The sequence below is a fragment of the Erythranthe guttata genome, chromosome 3, assembly GCF_056151865.1.
Source record: "Erythranthe guttata isolate IM_541 chromosome 3, IM_541, whole genome shotgun sequence".
Lineage (NCBI taxonomy): Eukaryota > Viridiplantae > Streptophyta > Magnoliopsida > Lamiales > Phrymaceae > Erythranthe > Erythranthe guttata.
Genome location: NC_142535.1, coordinates 16,962,146 through 16,982,269, shown reverse-complemented (window position 1 = coordinate 16,982,269; position 20,124 = coordinate 16,962,146). Strand labels below are relative to the sequence as shown.

General features: G+C 37.4%; 4 protein-coding genes across 4 annotated transcripts; 1 reads left to right on the top strand and 3 right to left on the bottom strand.

Moving 5' to 3' along the window:
- Positions 1-3,348, bottom strand: LOC105950803 (SKP1-interacting partner 15). The gene is made up of 2 exons (XM_088815782.1): positions 2,144-3,348; positions 1-397 (listed from the first exon to the last, which is right to left on the bottom strand). Exon 1 carries the CDS (start codon positions 3,308-3,310, stop codon positions 2,144-2,146), a length of 1,167 nt encoding a protein of 388 aa, XP_088671908.1. The 5' UTR covers positions 3,311-3,348; the 3' UTR covers positions 1-397.
- An 829-nt stretch (positions 3,349-4,177) lies between these two features.
- Positions 4,178-7,064, top strand: EMB1075 (Pyridoxal phosphate (PLP)-dependent transferases superfamily protein). The gene is made up of 6 exons (XM_012974118.2): positions 4,178-4,374; positions 4,500-4,836; positions 5,238-5,469; positions 5,560-5,753; positions 5,883-6,019; positions 6,257-7,064. The coding sequence occupies exons 2-6, from the start codon at positions 4,503-4,505 to the stop codon at positions 6,821-6,823; spliced, it is 1,464 nt and encodes a 487-aa protein (XP_012829572.2). The 5' UTR covers positions 4,178-4,374; positions 4,500-4,502; the 3' UTR covers positions 6,824-7,064.
- Positions 7,065-7,115: 51 nt separating this feature from the next.
- Positions 7,116-9,448, bottom strand: LOC105950643 (abscisic acid 8'-hydroxylase 3). Its single transcript, XM_012974010.2, has 9 exons — positions 9,239-9,448; positions 8,831-9,149; positions 8,588-8,740; positions 8,235-8,504; positions 8,053-8,139; positions 7,886-7,964; positions 7,700-7,806; positions 7,490-7,608; positions 7,116-7,367 (listed from the first exon to the last, which is right to left on the bottom strand). Exons 1-9 carry the CDS (start codon positions 9,430-9,432, stop codon positions 7,277-7,279), a joined length of 1,419 nt encoding a protein of 472 aa, XP_012829464.2. The 5' UTR covers positions 9,433-9,448; the 3' UTR covers positions 7,116-7,276.
- A 499-nt stretch (positions 9,449-9,947) lies between these two features.
- On the bottom strand, positions 9,948-12,639 carry LOC105950766 (transcription factor VIP1). Its single transcript, XM_012974130.2, has 4 exons — positions 11,924-12,639; positions 11,403-11,535; positions 10,357-10,441; positions 9,948-10,262 (listed from the first exon to the last, which is right to left on the bottom strand). The coding sequence occupies exons 1-4, from the start codon at positions 12,403-12,405 to the stop codon at positions 10,072-10,074; spliced, it is 891 nt and encodes a 296-aa protein (XP_012829584.2). The 5' UTR covers positions 12,406-12,639; the 3' UTR covers positions 9,948-10,071.
- Between the last annotated feature and the right edge of the window lie 7,485 nt (positions 12,640-20,124).

The window sequence follows — 20,124 nt, the reverse complement described above, 5'->3', positions numbered from 1 at the left end:
TTCAAACATGAAGGGTTTTTTCGTAATTTAAATTTATCTCATAGGCGACCGCAAATGGACTAATAATAATAAAAATAATAAAGGGAAACCGTCCATGAGTTTGAAATGGAGAATGGGCCCACATGTAATGTGTCATTCATTGAATTGAATGATGTAAAGAGGGAAATGCCCAAGTTTTTGGTGCTCCAAAATGGGGCCTATCCAGATTTTATATATCTGGTTGATGTGCAATTTGCCTTAAATATGACATACCTTTGATTGTGATGTGCTGCTAAAGATTTATCTACATCCCACTCACCATTTTTATTTATTTATTTTCTATTTAATTTTATCTATTTGTCACTCCCCAAATCAATCAACTCCGACTTTGAATTTCGATATGTTTGGCTGCCGGTTCCTGCATTATTAAAAAAGTAAAATTAGTTAAAATACAATTTTATGTGATGTAAGTTAAGAACCATCGTTGAATCTCGAATATTTGAATCAAAATATGTAATTTTGTCGACCACTTTTTCAATGGATTGTTACTCACCTTCAACCGTGACATCCACCGTCAAGCGTTGAATGATTTTGCAAGATCGAAATTCGACGGAAATTTTGAATTTTGGTGGGTTTTTTTTTTTTTTCGACAGCATAAATAGAGGGGAATCTATCCATAGGGCGAAAAAAAAAAGGGACTACTTGTTTCTTCCATTGACTGTGGAATAATGAACTGTTTTTATGATTTTTTGCTGTTTTCTTTTCCTTTGATAGTGACATTATTTTGCAAAAAAAGAAAAAAAAAAATCAATTTCGGAATTTTTTTTCTATTTCTTTCTATGGAAAAGAACCGAATAATTAGGAGATTTAAAAAAAAAAGTCGAACAGTTTGTTTTATTTTATTTTATTTATTATTTTTTATGACGCATATTCCCAAAGAGATTTAAATTTGGACTATTCTCCACTACCAGAGAAGCCCAATAATACAAACATAAGTAATACCCCAATCCAGCCCAACATTGAAAGGAACCACAGATTTTTTAACATCGACCATTTTTGTTTCTAATATAAAAGTAAGAACCTCGATAAATTAATAATATCGCTCAATTAATAATTTTTTCCGGTCCCAGCTCGTTAAAACATACTAAATTCTTAGTTCGATGATTTAATATTTTGCTAAATTAACAGAATTTTGTTAATTTATAAAAGGTTTATGTAATTGAAGACCACAAATAGATGCAACATTGACTAAAAAATATCGATTTTTGAGAAACATTGATTCAAATTTTTCTAAGTAAATGAAATATTCTCAATTCATGCATATTTCTGCAACATCAGTGACATCACTATATCTATCTAACATATACCTCTATCAAAAAAAAATATCTAACATATACCCATCTCTGAGTTCAAAGCTCAATCAAAGCTCAACTGCATAAATAAAACCGGAAAAAGGAAAAAACTACCGAAGTATTTATGCAGAAACAACTCGTGTTTGAGGATTACTTCTAAGTTACCTTGTGCACTTTGGGTTGATCGACATTTACGTAACTTGGTATTTTGATTCAAGAATGATACCTTTTTCTTGTTTATTCAAGAATTATACTCGGCCTAATAAATTGATCTTCAAGAGGGTTTTTCTTCTACAAATATCCAATTCGTGGTGTTATTCGTAACTGTATAATGTCGAGTATTAGATTCAATTCGCAGTAACAAATCGGATATTTTCATCTAAATTATCAAATTTCAACTTAGAAACTACAACCAAACCTCTCAAGAATGGAACTTCACACCTACCAAAAGAACTCGATATTCATCAACCCTAATCTGATATAAAAAGAGCACATCAAAAAAGACATTCTGCAAAATTCCTCAATCTAGTCGATAACAAAATACACTACAAAGGGTATCGAGCAATACAACAACGACACACAACACGACACCCGAATTCCTAAACACAGAGCATCGCTTTTCAACGACATTTTCAAGAGGCTTATGAACAATAAACACGAGCAACAGCAACAAAAAACCGAGAATAGGTGTCTGTCTACTCACGAAAGCATATAGATAATACAACAACATATTTCAATCAATGTAGCAATTTAGTTATAACAAAAATAAAAATCGAAATTATATTTTTCGCAAACACTTAATAATTGTTTACCTACGGAACAGCATCAAGCCTCGCCTCGAATACGAATCCACGAGGAAGCCCGTCTCCGCTCCCAAGCACACCATCGACCCACCTCCACTGTGTGTTTTCGTCTCCTTTTACTTCCTCCCACATAGCCAATCTCCCGACCCTTTTCGCCGAGAAACAAACTCTATTTCCAGCACCGAAAACCTTGAATTTACTGCTCTCCATAAAGCACCTGTACATTTCCACGGGCATTCTCCCAGCTTCATCCCACTTCAAGCTCTCCAAATCGAGCCTCAGTATCAAGATCGTCGTGCACGCGCTCTGCAGCGCGTACGAGCTGCTCAAGCCACCGACCATGTATACTTTCTTATCGTCACCTGCTTTAACCAATCTCGGCCGCTTCAAAATGTCGAAAATGTCCCCCCACTCGCGCTTCTCCAATCTCGCCCACTGCATTGTTTTCTTCTCGGCATTGTTGGCGATCTTCGTCTTGAACATCGCCCATTGCGACCTCCACGGGGACCCCACATCGCACAATGTGAGGATGAAATCGGAGATTAGAACCGGGCTTCGGGGTTTCGAAGGCAAATTGGACGAGAATTTGAGCCAATTGGACGAAATGCTTGGATCAAAGGTGCCGTTTTTAGGGTTTCCGTTGTCGGAGTAGTACAGAATTGCGAGCTCGGTGAGGACGAGGACTACGCTGAGGGAGCCGGCTAGGACGGAGCCGTGGCGCGACCAGGCGGAGCCGAGCTGGGGGAGGGTTTTGAACTGGCCGGTGAGGGGGTTGCAGACAACGAGGGCTTTTTGGGAATTTAGAGCGGGGGAGATTGGGGGATTTTGGAGAGAAGAAGCCCAGAGGTAGAGGAGGCCGTCGCAGGAGGTGATGGGGTGGAGGGCGGAGAAGGGGAGGAAGGAGAGGGGGAATTTGATCCACCGATTGGCGGCGGGATCGAAGGCGTGGAGGGTGGGATGGGCGGTGACGTGGCGGTGGGAGGGTTTGAGGGCGACGAGGGAGAGGGGTTGTTGCGATTGGGTGGTGCGGAGGAGGTGGAGGAAGGAAGGGGAGGAGAGGGCGGAGTGGAGGGACTTGCAGACGCACTTGGCGGCGGCGATGCGGCGGAGGGAGAGGCGGCTGAATATCTGGTGGAGGGTGTCTTGAGGGAGAGTGTTCAATGGGGAGGAATCCATGATGTGTGATTTGCATTTGGTCGGAAATTTTGTGCTTAGATTTGATTTCTGTAGTTGACCGTTGACCGTTGACTAAAATCTTTTTTTGGATTGTGGCTAATGGGCCTGACTATTTATATTGGGCCTAAATTAAGAGATATATTTTAGATAGATGGCCATAAAAATTGGGTTGGGCTAGATCTATAAAAAAAAAACCAGATATATTAAAGGGTTTGTCATTTTTCTATTGGGTTGAAAATCGGACAAATTGGATCGAAATTAACACTTTCGATTGTGTTTTAACTTTTTTTTTCAAGTGGAAAACTTAATAATGTAGTACAAAAATCAGAAACTATATTTCCAAAATTGATATTTTTAGGATTGAAATTGGCAAAAATCCGGAAATTCCAATTTTTCGGCTACCTATAGTACAAAAAACAAAAAAAATCGGAATTAATACTTTAGAAATTTGGGAAAATATGGTTTGAAAATTGGATTTTTGGTTCCAATTTGCATGCTAATGGTGGCAGACAACTTGATGTTTTTCTTTACAAAAATGTAGGCAAGTTGATTTTAAAGTTTAAATAAAAAAATAATTAAATAAAAAGGAGATATTTCGGTAATTGTGTAGGTGTGGGCCCGTGCGCTCATGGCTCGTGATTCTGTGTGGTCCACTTATATATATATGTGAGCGCTTATCCACACGTAGACATTAGTGAATATTCAATCTTTCTCCTCCAGTCACCTGCCCAATCACATGGTGGGCCCCACTGCGATTCCACCCAATAATCCCCATTCCCCACACTAACTTAATTTCTCTAACATATATATAAAAATAAAAAATAAAATAAAAATCAAATTACCAGTAGCTAATGGAGCAGCCGAGAAAATACGGGTTTTCGGGGCGGGTTGAAATCCCAAATCACAAAACGACGCCGTTTTGGAAGAACTTTGAAAAATCAGTCTGAGTCACGTATACTATATTTACACCACTAGCGGAGGTGCCACTGCCATACTTCGCCTCCTCTTCTTCCGCTCGATTTTTCCGCTTCTCCATCACTTCATCCGCCATTTGAATTCACCAGGTAACTCATATTTTTTTTTTCTTTTTGGTTGCGTTTGATCCGTTTTTCTGTGATTCTATTGGTGGTAATCGAGCGATGTTTTTTGGTTTTTTTTCTTTGTGCATTTTTTGGTTGAATTGAAGTAGGTGATGGTTGGGAGCGGTGTTGAGGTTCAATCAACGATGTCGATTAACGGATCTCTGTCGAACGGGAAATCCGCGGAGCAGTTGGCCGTGTCGGACGTTGAGTCTTTTGATCCGGCGACGGTGGTGCCGGAGCCGCTGCCGCCGGTGGTGGATTCGAACGGTGAGGAGGTTGTGAAGCCGAGGGAGATCGTTTTAGGGAAGAATGTTCACACCACTTGCCTGGAGGTGACGGAGCCCGACGCCGACGATGAGTCCACCGGAGATAAAGACGCGTACATGGCCAGTGTGTTGGCGAGGTACCGCAAAACCCTATTGGAAAGGACCAAGCACCATTTAGGTACGGTGTATTTGTATTTTTATCTGTGTTCATTTTTTTTTATATTAATCAATTTTAGTTGTTGATTGGATTTGGATGGTTAATTATTCAAATTGGCTCCTAAATTGCAAGCAGTGAATTAGTACATAATGATTACAATTTTATTTTTATTTTGGTGAAATTTATAAGTTTCATCAAGTGTTATGCAATGGATCTTGGTAGCCTCGTCGCGATTGAATTTGTCGGAGATCCTCCCTTTGATATTGCCTGCCTTTTTAATTGTTCATTTTAGGTTTCCGGTTTCAATTGGTTAGCTTCCAAAATGTATAGAAGATTTGTTCAATTAGCTAAGCTGGATTTGTTTAATGAATCTTACCTTACGGTTCAGAATAGTTTCTTAGTTTCTTCTTTCTTTGTCACAGGTTATCCATACAATTTGGACTTCGATTATGGCGCACTTGGTCAGTTGCAGCATTTCTCCATTAACAACCTTGGAGATCCATTCATTGAAAGCAACTACGGTGTGCACTCGAGACAGTTTGAAGTGGGTGTTTTGGATTGGTTTGCCCGCCTTTGGGAAATTGAGAAAGACGATTACTGGGGATATATTACTAACTGTGGAACTGAGGGTAATCTTCACGGGATCCTTGTTGGGTAAGCGAGTCCTGAAGTTCGATAATGAGGTTTCTTACGTAGGGTTTGAGCGAATGCTGAAATTGATTTATTTATTTTTAAATTGAACAGGAGGGAAGTGTTTCCTGATGGAGTTTTATATGCTTCAAAGGAGTCACATTACTCTGTTTTCAAAGCAGCAAGGATGTATAGAATGGACTGTGAAAAAGTAGGAACATTGGTCACTGGAGAAATTGACTGCACAGATTTTAAGACGAAGCTGCTTTTGCACAAAGATAAACCGGCAATCATCAATGTCAACATAGGTAATTATTTCTTGTATGTCTCTTCTTAGTGCTAATGCGATTTATTGTACTTACTGAACCTGCAGATATTGTTAACACATTTGGAGTCATATTTTTCTGAAATTGTTCGATTTATGATACAAAATGCAGGAACTACTGTTAAGGGTGCTGTTGATGACCTGGATCTAGTTATCCAGACCCTCGTAGAAAATGGATTTTCACATGATAGATTCTACATCCATTGTGATGGTGCTCTGTTTGGGCTCATGATGCCATTTGTCAAAAAGGTAATCTTTCTTGTTTTGCTTTGTACGTAATCCTACGGTAGAGTTGATTACTTATCTTATGCACTAGCATCAATGGTTGGAAATGAATCAATAGACAGCAATACAGCAGAAAACATTTGCACTCTGGATTAAATTTCTTAAATCAACCATTTTCAGCAGAAAAGGAGAAAAAAATCTCTATCCTGCTTCCGTTTTGACTTCGCCACAAATTTATACGATGGCTTGTAATTCATTCAGGCACCAAAAGTTTCATTCAAGAAGCCTATAGGAAGTGTAAGCGTTTCGGGCCACAAATTCGTGGGATGCCCAATGCCATGTGGAATCCAAATAACAAGGCTGCGGCACATAAACGCTCTCTCAAGAAACGTAGAGTATCTCGCCTCGAGAGATGCTACAATCATGGGAAGCAGAAACGGGCACGCTCCGATTTTCCTGTGGTACACTCTGAACAGAAAAGGGTACAAAGGGTTCCAAAAAGAAGTCCAAAAGTGCCTTAGAAACGCTCACTACTTGAAGGACCGTCTTAGGGAAGCTGGAATCAGTGCCATGCTCAACGAACTGAGCAGCACTGTGGTATTTGAGCGGCCTCGAGATGAAGAATTTGTTCGCATGTGGCAGCTCGCCTGTGAGGGTAATATGGCCCACATTGTTGTCATGCCTAATGTTACTGCTGAGAAGCTGGATTACTTCTTGAATGAGTTAGCTAAGGGGCGGGCGATTTGGTATAAAGATGGAAAAGAACAGCCCCCTTGTCTTGCGGTAGATGTTGGGATTGAGAACTGTTCTTGTGCCGTGCACAAATAAATTTTTACTTTGTTGGATTTGAGGAACTACTTGTTGTTTTCTGCTGTGTTTTTGTAGCGAAACTCTTCTCTCCTTAGAAGAGAGTTTCGGTTGTGTTTGTAGTAACAAAGAAAATTTAGTTTTTTTTTTTTTTTTTTTTTGTTATTTCTTTTCGTTCGTGTATTGAACTTGGTTGTTGTAGTAATGATGATTGCATTTCGTAGGAGTTTTTGCAATGAAAAATTATATTCGATCATCTGAATTTGCCTTGTCAATCACCTCTGAGGGCTATAATACTGCTTGAAACTAGAAATAAGTTGCGAAATGTGTACTCAAAATAATTAGTAGAAGTATTCAAGAACAACATTGATTAGTTGTCATAATCCCCAGAGTTGAAGTTTCATCTGAGCTTAATCAAACATTTTATTGATGGTATTACTAAATGTTCTTTGAGCTAATTAACTTCTTGAAGGTCTACAGAGATTCCACCACGATCGGGTACTTGTTCTTAGGCATCCTCACGAGCGTTGGCTGGACATAATCGTCTTTCTCTAGTGGGCTCCACCTGCAATCATAAGTCGGTGACGATAAAATCACTCAAATGGAAATCGTTGAATTTTTGCACATTATATTATATATACTATTTCGTTTGCATTTTATGACCTTTTTCTTAACTAATTTTCTTACTTATATCTGCAGACCAAATGATGGATGAAAACACAAATCTCCAATTTGGCAAGGTTGATTCCAGGGCACATTCGCGGGCCGCTTCCAAATCCAAGAAAGCTGAAAGGTTTTATCGGCTCCTGAAAAATATATCCGAAAAAAAGGTCATATTTTTTTTTTTTTTTTCTTCATGTTAAGGCATACACTGATTGTGTATATTGAAAAGCTTACGTCGAATCTTGAAGGATCAAACTTCTCTGGATTAGGAAACATCTCCGGGTCGTGGTGTATAGATACCACATCTAAATTCACAGACCAGCCCTTTTCGATTTTGTATCCTAATAAAAGTTCGAAAGCAATGTTAGTATATGCCGAGTGAATTTTAGTATCATAAATTGGTGTATTCAAGTTTTGTACCATCAATATCGAAGTCCTGTGCAGCTTTTCTTGAAAACCAGGGTAATATTGTTGCTCTTCTAAGTGTTTCATTAATGACCTGCAAATTTGATGACAGTTAGTACCCTTTTCAAGTTTCCGTAAACACGAAGAAGAAAAACGACGATTTCGCCACAAATTGATTAAACCTTTAAAGTGTACGGCATATTGTTCACTTCGGACCAAGTAAGGCTCGATCCATCTTCTCTAGTACTTTGAATTTTCTGATGCTCCTCCTGCAAATTAATTAAACCCCCATTTCTGATTTTTCTTTTTGCTTGTTGCGTTTAAATTTAAAACGGCAACGAAAAAAGTTGGTAAAAGATATTACTCTAAGACGTTCTAATGCAGCAGGGTTTTCTCCGAGAAATTTGATCAGCCATGTTAAAGCAGCTGTGGTGGTGTCATGGCCTGCAACTAATAAGGTCAATATATTGTCCTTTAATTGTTTGTCTGTGAGCTTATTATCATCGTCTGCTCCTTCCGAGTTTTCTTTACTGTGCTTCTTTAAAAGGGATCCAAGAAAATCTTGTTGTAAGCCTTCTCCGTTTCTTCGTTGGGCAATTGTAGAGTCGAACATTGCATACATCCGATCACGTGCCTATCAAGATTCACAAAAAGTATCAATGTATGTATGTTTCTTAATATTCTTTATCATTTTTTTTTGTAGTAAATATTTTGTACCTTAATGCCACGATAGAAAGCAGTTCCGGGTATTTTAAACGGCAACGAGGCAAAACAAGAAGATATAATCTTGAAATTGCCTCGAAACTTTTCTTGATCTTCTCCACTCGGCTCTAAGCTCATTATCATGTGGCCTATCACCTTCAATGTGAACTGCAACCAAAAAAAAAAAAATGATCTTTTAGTCAATAAACCTTAAATTCTAAGATTAAATATTATCTCGATTTTGCGAAAAACTCTGACAGTGGAAGCTTCTTCAAGAACCAAAACTCTTCTGCCACACCATTGATCCAAAATCTCTACCGCCAAGCTATTGATAAAGGGGAAGTATTTTTTCAGGCCATCCATCGAGAGGGGTTCGCCTATTAAACGTCTTAATCTCTTGTGTGCTTCTCCGGTTTGTTGAAGCAAGCTCGTGGGTCCCAAAACTTGCTTCCCCGTGTAAAAAAGATTAAGGCTCACTAATCCATCTTTGCCCGTTAACAGAATCTTGCCTGCTTCTCTCCCAGTCATGAAAACCGTAAATCTCCCCAATACATAACTCTTGAACACTTTTCCGTACCTGCGATTGCATACATGCGATTAAGACAAGTTTGTTTCATCAAATGTTAGATTTTTTTTAGTCAAATACCTGCGATATATTGTTATTACCTTTGCTGTCTGTCGTGCATGAAACTGAATATACCGGCTGGATTCGAGAATGAAGATAAGAAAGAGAAACTCTCTCCCACGATAGGCCAGCCTAAATTTCCCGGGATTTTATCCATCGTTTTGGGGGCACTCCATTTTTGCAGAAGTAAAGCTGAGAAAATGAAAACAAAGAAGAGTGCTACTAGTGTTAACATGACTATCTCCACCTTAAAATTTGAAGTTTTTTTTGGATAATGTAATAGACTATGACAAAAAAAATGGTGATTATATATATATATATATATATATATATATATAATTTAAGAAGGGATTAATGAACAAAATTAGGTTGAAATAATCTCACATCACATGATAGAGATATTTATTTTGTTTGCCGCCCATGCAATAATATTGGTATCATTGTTAAACATTGGTGATAGGCGATACCAACATTGATTTCATGTGTCTTATATAGTTGTTATGTACTAGGTAAGATGATAAAACCGAGGCTAAAAAATGGTCAAACGGCGACAGGCTTGCCGTAAACACTCCTGTAGTCGGATCTGCTTATGACTGGAAGAACGATACAAGAAAAAGTAGAAAACGTAATTTTCATAGTCATATATACATACATGCTCGGTTATTTGTAAGCCCTAGAAGTCGACGTTATTTAGTGTGTCCTGTGTGTGTGTATATATATATATATAGGTAATAGTAAGAAAGAGAAATATAATCATCAAATCTGGTACTGCAATATGCATACATATATTTATATATACAAGATCCTAGCTTTACTTATCGTTTCGAAATACGAATTTTACAGCAAATGGTGACTTTTAAGTTTGAGATTATAATCAAGCCATCTGATTTCCACCGAGCCTAGGGTTGTTGTTAGGTTCAGAGCGAGGCATGTGAAGTTGTTGCAGTTGTTGGTTACCGAAGTAACGGATATTCGAAGGCACTCTGTTATTACCATTGACATTAGAAATTTGGCCAGCTGCGATTTTGAGCCACTGTAGTTCGTCCTTCAATGCTTCGTTTAAAGCTACAAAAATTCAAGAAAACAAAAAGGCGTTTATAAATTAATTAAGATTTATTAACCAAAACAACGTTAAACAGACAACACGGGACATTCTTACCGTCTCTGAGGTGTGCTTGCTGCTCTATGGCCTGCAACTTCAGTTTAAGTTCCTTGTTCTCAGATGTTAACCCATTTGTGTCTCTCTGCATAGTTCGACATAGTACGAATAAGTTAATTTTTTTTTATAATTTCGTAGATTGTTTTTCTCACTCTTATTTTATTTTTCAAGGTTAATTAACTTAGTAGAAGGACATTCACGTAAAAAGAATTAGACGAGGATACATTCAACAATTGTAAGAGAGAATGTAAATATACCTACAGAATTCTGCAGCAGATTCTTGACTGGACATAACTATACTTTTAGTCAATGAACTGTTGACCTTGGAGGGCTAATCTAAACATTATATTCTGCTGATCAACTACTGCTCGTTTCGGTGTGTGCGTATTTATGCAGCTTAGATGAGATTGACTAGACCTTATTCATGGGTGCAAGGGAGTAAGACTTTTGAGCATTTTTTCTTAAAACTTTTATTGATATAAAAAATGCCAAAATTTACATGTAACAAATCGATTTCATACTCGATCATTTGTTCAGTAATAAGTAAATTACCAATTTGATGGCAGTCGACTGTACAACATATGTTTTGATTTCAATTGTTTGACCACTCGCACAATAGCATCTCTCGAAAAATTAAAAAAATCCAAGTCACAACCAGTTAGATACAGGATGAAATGCATAGCAGCAGCATAAGCCCAAAAGTTAATCTTGTAATTTTGCAATTTTAATAGTGCATCACAAAATTTCTTGTTTATCCAAAGACATATTTAGAGTTACTTCCCGATTCATCACCTTTTTCCTTGCTTGATCATCAAATCAATAAAAAGCCTCAACAATAAACAATCCCTTTCTCTATTAAGAATAGAATCCTAGTTCTACACGCAATATGCTTTGTATGTATTTTACTCGATGGAGCTTCAATTGATTTTGAAGAGAGAGCATTAAGCGACGGACCTAGAATTTCCATGTCTTGTAATTAAAAAAGTTAAAATTCCGAGCACAATCACGACAGTGCCAAAAAAAAAATCCGGACAGTGCACAAATACCTGCAACAATGTAATCTGAGCCGAAAGTGTGGTTGCTTCAGTCTGCAGAGTTTGCACTTTCCTCTCAAGCTCGATTGTGTAACGTGTCTTTCTCTCTTTGGATCGTGCTGCAGACTGTCTATTTGCAAGTATTCTACAAAAGATTGCAATATTCGATAAAATCAAATATGCCACATTAGAAACAACTAAACGAGATATATAATATTAACTCAAATCAACACTACCCATAAAAAATAAAAATCGAACTATACATAACAAGACGAAGGCCAACAAAATATTGCAAGAGTAAGTATTTGATTATGTCATATGCATATGTTTCTCGACGCCGAGTTTACGAGATTCTATTACACGTTTTTGCCTTCAATTATTTCAGTATGATTCAATTGATACATATTTTCGGTAACTTGCCCTTTACAATTCAGTTAGGGAGAAAACCCTAGCATACAATAAACTCACAAACACTACAATTCAGTATCACAGGTTAGGGGGTAAAAAGTCAACGGGGGTGAAAAAGGTCAAACCTTTTAGCTCTTTTAGGGTCAATTAGGGCAAGCTCAGCGAGTGTGCCAGCTGCCATGGCCTTCTTGGTATTCGAGTCCATCTCAGACGACGTCGCACTGGAATACCCATCCATCGAGTTGCTGTGCCTGTGTCTCGGCCTCGAACCGCCTTCCGCCGCCGTCGGCGGCGGCGGTCCGTCCAATCCAAGCCCGTCGAAAAAGTCCGCGTCCACCGACAAGCTCCTTAAATGGGTCAAATGTTTGGTCTCGATTGGCGGCTGGGCCAGCGGCGGCGGAGTTTGGGGTACGTCGAGGTTGAGCTCACCAAACCCGCCGTCGATGAGGATATCATCGAAGTCAGGGAAGCGGAAGAAGGTCTCTGAGTGGGCCCGGCGGTGGTTAGCTCCGCCGCGGCTCGGGGTTTCGAGCATCTGGTCCAGGTCCGTACGGCCCGGTAAGTACGGGTTTCCGGCTCCGGGCTTTCCGACGTACTCCGGTTCCATCAATTCAGTAGCTGAGTTAATCAAATCCGATTGGTGATGAAAAATTTGTGTGTGTGTTTTTTGGGGTTTTTTCGGTGGGAGAAAAAGTGGCTCGGTTGTGAAAGCGAGTTGAAAAAAGTTTTGGGGGTAGAATTAAGAATTTAGAATAATATGTGGGACCCACCCACCGTATCGATTTTCAGACAGCAAATGTAGCAGGTGGCGGTTTCGCTGGAAATAAATTGGGCCCGGCCCAAGATATCTGCTTTTTCGATATTATTCCAATTTATGAATAATAGAGGCCCACTATTGGATGGAATTAACTATTGAGTCCAATTAATTCAACATATTAATTTTTTTTCCTTAATTTTCCACAAATAAATGAATTAGGGCAAATTGGTTATGTATTGTAAAAAATAACTTTAGATATCATTAGAATTCGATAGAATGAAGATACATCGACACTAGCTAGAAAAAGAAACGAACACATAACATAAAAGACATATATATATATATATATATATATATATATATATATATATATATATATATATATATATATATATATATATATATATTATAGGAAGAATAGAATACGTAATAGAATAGAAACCCCCATTATGTTATGGGTTGATTTACATGAATATATATAGAGAAATATTGCAAGGTAATAGAGTTTGACTAGGTAACTAAATCCTAACTAATCTAGGTAACCGAATCATACTAGAATCCTAATATTACAAGACTTCCATAATATAATATTCTCTAACACGCCCCCGCATTCGAAACGTGACGAACGTGAAGACTGGACAATCCCTTGCTAACACGCTCCCGCAGTCGGAACGAATAAACTTCAAAACGAATAAACTTCAAACGTGCAGTCGGAACGAATAAACTTTCAAAACGAGTAAACTTCAAACGTGAAGACTGGAAACTTCAAACGTGAAGACTGGACACAAACCGCGAAACACATCGCTAGAGAATTCCTCTGTTGAAATATCTGCCAAATTTTAAGAAAATAATAATAATAATAAACGGGTGAGAGAAAAATAAACAACTTTTTTTTTTTTTTTTTAATCGAGATAGAGAGAAGAGATGAGAGAGGGGTCGCCGGCCATGGAGAAGAAGAGAGGCAGCGGCTAGGTTTTAGGCCATGGAGAAGAAGAAGAAGAAAAAGATAGAGAAGATACACCACCGAGAGAGGGAGAAAATTCGGTTTGGTGGTCGCCGGCCATTGAAAAGAAGAGAAGCGGCGGCTAGATTTTAGGCCATGGAGAAGAAGAAGAAGAAGAAGATAGAAAAAGATAGAGATAGAGAAGATGCACCACCGGGGGAGGGAGAAAATTCGGGTGGTGTTCATAGAAAGAATGAGAAGAAAGAAAGATATTAAGAGTACCACCACCGGGGGAGGGAGGAAAATCGGGTGGTCACCGCCATGGAGAAGAAAGGCGGCTAGGTTAAAAAACCTAAACCTGGTGCTCTGATACCATATAGGAAGAATAGAATACGTAATAGAATAGAAACCCCATTATGTTATGGGTTGATTTACATGAATATATATAGAGAAATATTGCAAGGTAATAGAGTTTGACTAGGTAACTAAATCCTAACTAATCTAGGTAACCGAATCATACTAGAATCCTAATATTACAAGACTTCCATAATATAATATTCTCTAACATATATATATATATATATATATATATATAAACTAAGATTCACTAATTAATTTCGGACACCATTCGAGTGATTCTTTTGGAAGTTCTGTATCGGTTGATCCGGGCATAATCCAAGTTGCAAAGTTCAACTTCTTGAGACCATGCGGATTGTTGCATGAATAACCACCTTCGAAAGAATGATACTTATGTGTATCCAGAGAGTAATAAACAACATTATCGCCATGGAATTTAGGGAAAAAAATCTTGTTCTTCATGCTTTTGCTTCTCACATCAGTTGTATAACCGAAAGAACAACTGTTGCTCACGTAAAATACTCTGTCCCCTAAGTCTTCAACCAATTCCCATGAAAACGTGCTTTTGCTTCTCACATCAGTTGTATAACCGAAAGAACAACTGTTGCTCACGTAAAATACTCTGTCCCCTAAGTCTTCAACCAATTCCCATGAAAACGTCTCTGAGAGACTATATACTTTGACCTCTCTTTCCCCGTGCACGGCAAATACAGCAAAGATTGTTTCCTCGCCTTTAGGTTTAATGAAATAATGCTCTTTAATACATTTACGACTCCAATGTTTCTCAAGACACTCAGGGAGACACTTGGGGAGACAATCGGGGAAGACTTTCCACGAAGATAGCGAGCCATGTTCCCTTATATCAAACGTTGCCACATCTCCATCAGTATCCAAGAAGTACACTAAACCACCATGCAAAATCGGAGGACCGATGGACGACTGAAATATTTGAGATTGGTAAGTACAATTTTCCCACTTATCTTCTCCGTGTTTAAGAACCCCTATATCCACTGTATCGGACCACTGGTCTAATTGGGTGACGATTCCGACAACAAAACAGTCTGGAGAAGTCGGTGGGTGAAAGAAGCAGATGGTAGTGTAGCCGGCACAATTCGAATCGCTAGGTGAGGGCACTTCAATCATATGGTGGTTGAAAGGGTGGTAGAAAAAAAGAGTTTCGTCATCACCTCGAGATATCAACAACCACCCATGATTAGCGAAGCGTATTGTTCCGCCTTGGAGTTGGGGAAATTCCATGTAGAAGAAATTGTTGTTCTGAGATAATTTCCAGACATGCTTTTTCTTCCTTTGATTGAACATTAAACACGGGGAATGACGAAACGGTGAAGCTGCGACAACTGTGTTCCAGGATCGACACACTAGGCTGAAATTATGTCTGTCTTTAGCAAACACCTTCGATAGTATCAAATCCACGAGGTCTCTGGAAGATTATTCCAATCCATTACTTTATAACCTAGAATAAATATTCAAAAAATTGTAATTAATAAGAATCCGATCTTGTTTAATAAGCCTGTTATTCAAAATTGAGAATAAATAAACTATAAATTATCTTTTTTTGTTTTTTTTTCCTTCAGTTACATAGAGAAAAGCATGTATGAAGAGAAAATCACGTACCTTGATGATGAATGTAAACTCAGATGGGTTTTTGAGATATTCAGATGTTCAACTCAATGCAATATATATAATATATATATAAGACGTTTCTAAGTTCTTTTTCCTATTCCTATTAGAATTAGAATTAAAATTAATTAGCAGTAACATATATAATTAGGGTTACATTCCTTGTTGGAGATGGTTTAGCCGTTTAGGACTATATTCGGTGGATCTTTCCTAATATTTGTATATTTGCATAATTGGAGTTATTTGTGTATATATACACAAATATTAATTAAGTATCCCTCGAATAGTATATATATATATAATTTGACAAATCTTATATAAATATTTTGTATATAGAATATCTGATATTAATTAATTATGACAACTTCTAGATACGCTCACCTAACCTAATTAGATACTACTTGTTATAGATTGATTAGGAGTGTATTGTATTGTAATAGATATATATATAATAGACCTGCAGCCAACGAGAGAATTGATAAACAAAGTTACTAACTTCTCTCTCTTATTTGTTATTTCTTGAGGTTTTCTTGATAAGTTTTCGGTTTTGCAATTCCTGCAATTTTTTGTCCTTTTTTTCGTTTCTTAATTGGTAACGAAGTGGGAAAACATGGGTAACGAAGCTCCTTCGCTATTTATATTGCACGGTGATTTTAAAGAGAAACAATTAATCTACAACCTTTTAGAGAATGATGTCCGAGTTTTAAATCTTCCCATATTGCAAGGCATGCGTATATTGGCTTCTAGTTACGGATGGCTAGTTCTATCGAATCCAATGACAAATGAATGTTGCCTTTTGAACCCAACATCCATGGAGATAGTTAACCTCCCGCATTTGCCAGTATCATGTGTCTACACCATGTGCATCTTGTCTAAACCACCCACCGATCCTGATTGTCATATTTTATTCAATTTGACTAATTCTTTGGACCAATCTTTTTGTCGGATTGGCGATGAAGAATTTTGTCACGTAAAAGAAATAGATGAAGATGGCAACGCTATGCGCGCACTAAGGGCGGTAGGATCATTTAATGGTACAATTTACGGAATTATTGATCCTGATGATGTAATGGTAACTATTCATTTTGTTGGCAAAACTCTCGAGTTTAGGCCAATAATGACGGTGGGTGGTGAGGTTGATGGTGATGAGGACGAGGTCGATGATGATGAGGATGATGACAAAGTCGATGATGATGATGATGATGATGAGGATGATGATGATGATGATGACGACTACGGCGATGAAGGTTGGTGTATCCCTAAATTGTCACGTCTAGTGTCAAGACCGTACGAGCGTAGGTGGTTGATTGAGTCGCCGCAATCTGCAAGCAGTGGAAAAGTTGAGCTTCTTTTGGTTAAGAAAACATTTTTGTGCAATTATACCGATGAGATGACTTGCGTGGAGCTAGATGATATCGGGCAACGGGCGATTTTTGTGAGTCACCATGGTGGTGGATTTTGTTGTTCATCATCTACAAAAATCAAGCCGAATTCAATATATTATACGGATCAATATGGGAGGTATCTATACATATATGAATTGGAAGATAGTACTACAACTTCGTTGCTGCCATCTGATCTTGCCGATTGCGATTCAGTGATTTCTTGGGTCGAGCCCCAAGTCGTCTTTCCACAAATTCTTCAGCACTAATATTTTTTTTATAGATTTTTTTTTATATAGGTATGTACTGTTTATTTCTTAGCTAGGTTTTTCTGTTTTTTTTTTTTGTTATTAAGTACTATTATGAGGTGATTATTATATAATATATTCTATTAGTATCAATTTATATATAGATTTGGTGTTTAAATTTCTTTCAGATCGATGTGACCAATTTCAGTTTTGTTCTCACTTCAGTGTTTAAATGTGGCTAATAGAAGTTGCTCTGTGCAGTGCGTGTAAAATTCTTTTTTAAACAACCCTTTTTATTTTTTAGGGTAATTTATCATTTATTTTTAAGTTGACCTTATCAGAGATGTTGCACTACAGTCTACATGAAATAAAATCTACACTTACAATATCAATTTTATAATGTGTATTATATCATAAGTCAATAAAAAATAAATTTTCAGAGTCTGCAAATTCCAATTGAAAAAATTCGATTATGGAACAAGCCTTTTCATTCAAATATCGGAACGTAAATGGTATAAGCTATTCGCTTCTAATAAAATGATTGTTTATACGACAAAATTACGATATTGCCCAATCGTTTGCTCGCCTCGTCGGTTTGAGGCTCGATTCTGGATCGGGGTCACAATTCCCAATGCGGCAGGAGTTGCTAACCAGTTTGTACGTCGATACTCGGTCCTCCAAAATTCATTTGCACATGATCGAGACGGCTCTTGACCGATCTTGATGTCGAAGAATATGACAAAGACTATTGCGGGTGGAGCGATATACACTAACCCTTGTTTATCTATTCACTTAGTTGAGTGTGCTCAAGCCATCTTAACAAAATCGAGCCGATGACTGCCTTAGTTGAATTAAGCCGATATTTTTCTTCGATATATGTAATTATACCGTGTCACGTACAATATTGTGATTATTCTCAATTATTGGCTAAATTTGTTCTGTCATTTTTAAGATCATTGTATCTTTTGTTTAGTGATGGTAATCTTGAATTGTATTTGTGCTTGGAAAAGATTATTATACCTCGTATTCTCCGAATGGATCGTAGCATAAGTTTTCATAACTTCTTAATAAAACTCCATCGAGGTCCATATTTGGTCAAGGTCCGTAAAGCCCGGTGCGTACAAGTTTTCAGTTCCCGTCTTTCCGGCGTACTCCGGTTCCATCGATTCAGTGGCTGCATGAATCAATTCGATAAGTGATTGAAAATATGTGTGTGCATGTGTGTTTTGGATTTTTCGGGTAGGAGAAAAGAGTGGTTAGGTTGTGAAAGCCAGTTGAAAAAAGTTTTGGGGGTAGAATTAAGAATTTAGAATAATATGTGGGACCCACAGTATCCATTTTCAGACAGCAAATGTGGCAGGTGGCGGTTCGCTGGAAATGAATTGGGCCCGGCTCAAGAAATCTGCTTTTTCGATATTATTCCAATTTATGAATAATAAAGGCCCACTCTTGAATGAAATTAACTGTAGTTTATGTTACTTTATAATAACCTAAAAAAATATTCAAATAATTATACAGTTAAATATTTATAAATTTAGCGAACTATTAAATTGTCGAGTTAATAATTTAATAATTTTTTACCAAATTGAAATCGAAAAAAAATATTATTTAAGCAAGATTATTAATTTATCGAGTTTCTACTGTAATTAATAAGAATCTATTGTTTAATCCGCTGTTATCAAAAATTGAGAATTTACATAAAGAAAAGCATGCTTGAAGATCACTTACCTTGATGATGAATGTAGACTCAGATAGGTTTTGAGATATTCAGATGTTCAACTCAATATAATTCAATATATATATATATATATATAAAGAGGTAAGTTCTTTTTTCTATTCCTATTAGAATTAGAATTAAAACTAATTAGCTGCATGCAACATATATAATTAGGGTTACATTCCTTGTTGGAGATGGTTTAGCCGTTTAGGAGTATATTCGGTGGATCTTTCCTAATATATATATATATATATATATATATATATATATATATATATATATATATATATATATATATATAATTAAATAATTTGACAAGTATTATATAAATATTGTATATATATTATATACTGTATTAATTAATTATGGCAACAAGTTACAACTCCTAGATACACTTAGCTAATTAACCTAAATTCTTGTTAGAGATTGATTAGGAGTGTATTGTAATAGATATATAATAGCCGGCCTGGTTGTTTTTTCTCGAGAGAATTGGATAAACAAAGTTGATTATATTTCTCTTTTTTGTGTTATTTCTCGAGGCTTTCTTGATAGTTTTTCGGTTTTGCAATTCCTGCAATTCTTTGTTATTTTTTCTTTGCCTGGTAACGAAGTGGGAAAACATGGCGTACGAAGCTCCTTCGCTATTTATGTCGCACGGTGATTCTAAGGAGAAACAATTAATCTACGATCTTTTGGAGAACGATGTCCGAGTTTTAAATCTTCCTATATTGCAAGGCATGCGTATAATGGCTTCTAGTTACGGATGGCTAGCTCTATCGAATCCAATGACAAACGAATGTTGCCTTTTGAACCCAATATCCATGGAGATAGTTAACCTCCCGTATTTGCCAATATCATGCGTCTACACCAAATGCATCTTGTCTAAACCACCCACCGATCCTGATTGTCATATTTTATTCAATTCGGCTAATTCTTTGGAGCAATCCTTTTGTCGGATTGGCGATGAAGAATTTTGTCACGTAAAAGAAATAGACGAAGATGGAGAAAATTTTCGCCTACTAAGGGCAGTAGGATCATTTAATGGCACAATTTACGGAATTATTGATCCTGATGACGTAATGGTAACTATTCATTTTGTTGGCAAGACTCTTGAGTTTAGGCCAATAATGATGGTGGATGGTGAGGTTGACGGTGACGGTGATGAGGATGAGGATGAGGTCGATGGTGACAAGGACGAGGTCGATGCTGATGAGGATGATGACGAGGACGATGCTGATGAGAATGATGATGATGAGGGTGATGACGAGGACGATGCTGATG

What these genes read in the sequence shown, in the direction of transcription:
- LOC105950766 (XM_012974130.2), bottom strand. Translation starts at nt 12,405, where the DNA reads ATGGAACCGGAGTACGTCGGAAAGCCCGGAGCCGGAAACCCGTACTTA. An exon ending in CTCAGATTACATTGTTGCAG is followed by an intron (nt 10,442 to 11,402) that starts GTATTTGTGCAC and finishes CGAACTATGCAG; the next exon opens with AGAGACACAAATGGGTTAAC. An exon ending in GCAAGCACACCTCAGAGACG is followed by an intron (nt 10,263 to 10,356) that starts GTAAGAATGTCC and finishes GAATTTTTGTAG; the next exon opens with CTTTAAACGAAGCATTGAAG.
- LOC105950643 (XM_012974010.2), bottom strand. Translation starts at nt 9,432, where the DNA reads ATGTTAACACTAGTAGCACTCTTCTTTGTTTTCATTTTCTCAGCTTTA. An exon ending in ATGCACGACAGACAGCAAAG is followed by an intron (nt 9,150 to 9,238) that starts GTAATAACAATA and finishes ATGCAATCGCAG; the next exon opens with GTACGGAAAAGTGTTCAAGA. An exon ending in TTCTTGAAGAAGCTTCCACT is followed by an intron (nt 8,741 to 8,830) that starts GTCAGAGTTTTT and finishes TTTTGGTTGCAG; the next exon opens with TTCACATTGAAGGTGATAGG.
- LOC105950803 (XM_088815782.1), bottom strand. Translation starts at nt 3,310, where the DNA reads ATGGATTCCTCCCCATTGAACACTCTCCCTCAAGACACCCTCCACCAG.
- EMB1075 (XM_012974118.2), top strand. Translation starts at nt 4,503, where the DNA reads ATGGTTGGGAGCGGTGTTGAGGTTCAATCAACGATGTCGATTAACGGA. An exon ending in AAGGACCAAGCACCATTTAG is followed by an intron (nt 4,837 to 5,237) that starts GTACGGTGTATT and finishes TCTTTGTCACAG; the next exon opens with GTTATCCATACAATTTGGAC. An exon ending in AATCATCAATGTCAACATAG is followed by an intron (nt 5,754 to 5,882) that starts GTAATTATTTCT and finishes TACAAAATGCAG; the next exon opens with GAACTACTGTTAAGGGTGCT.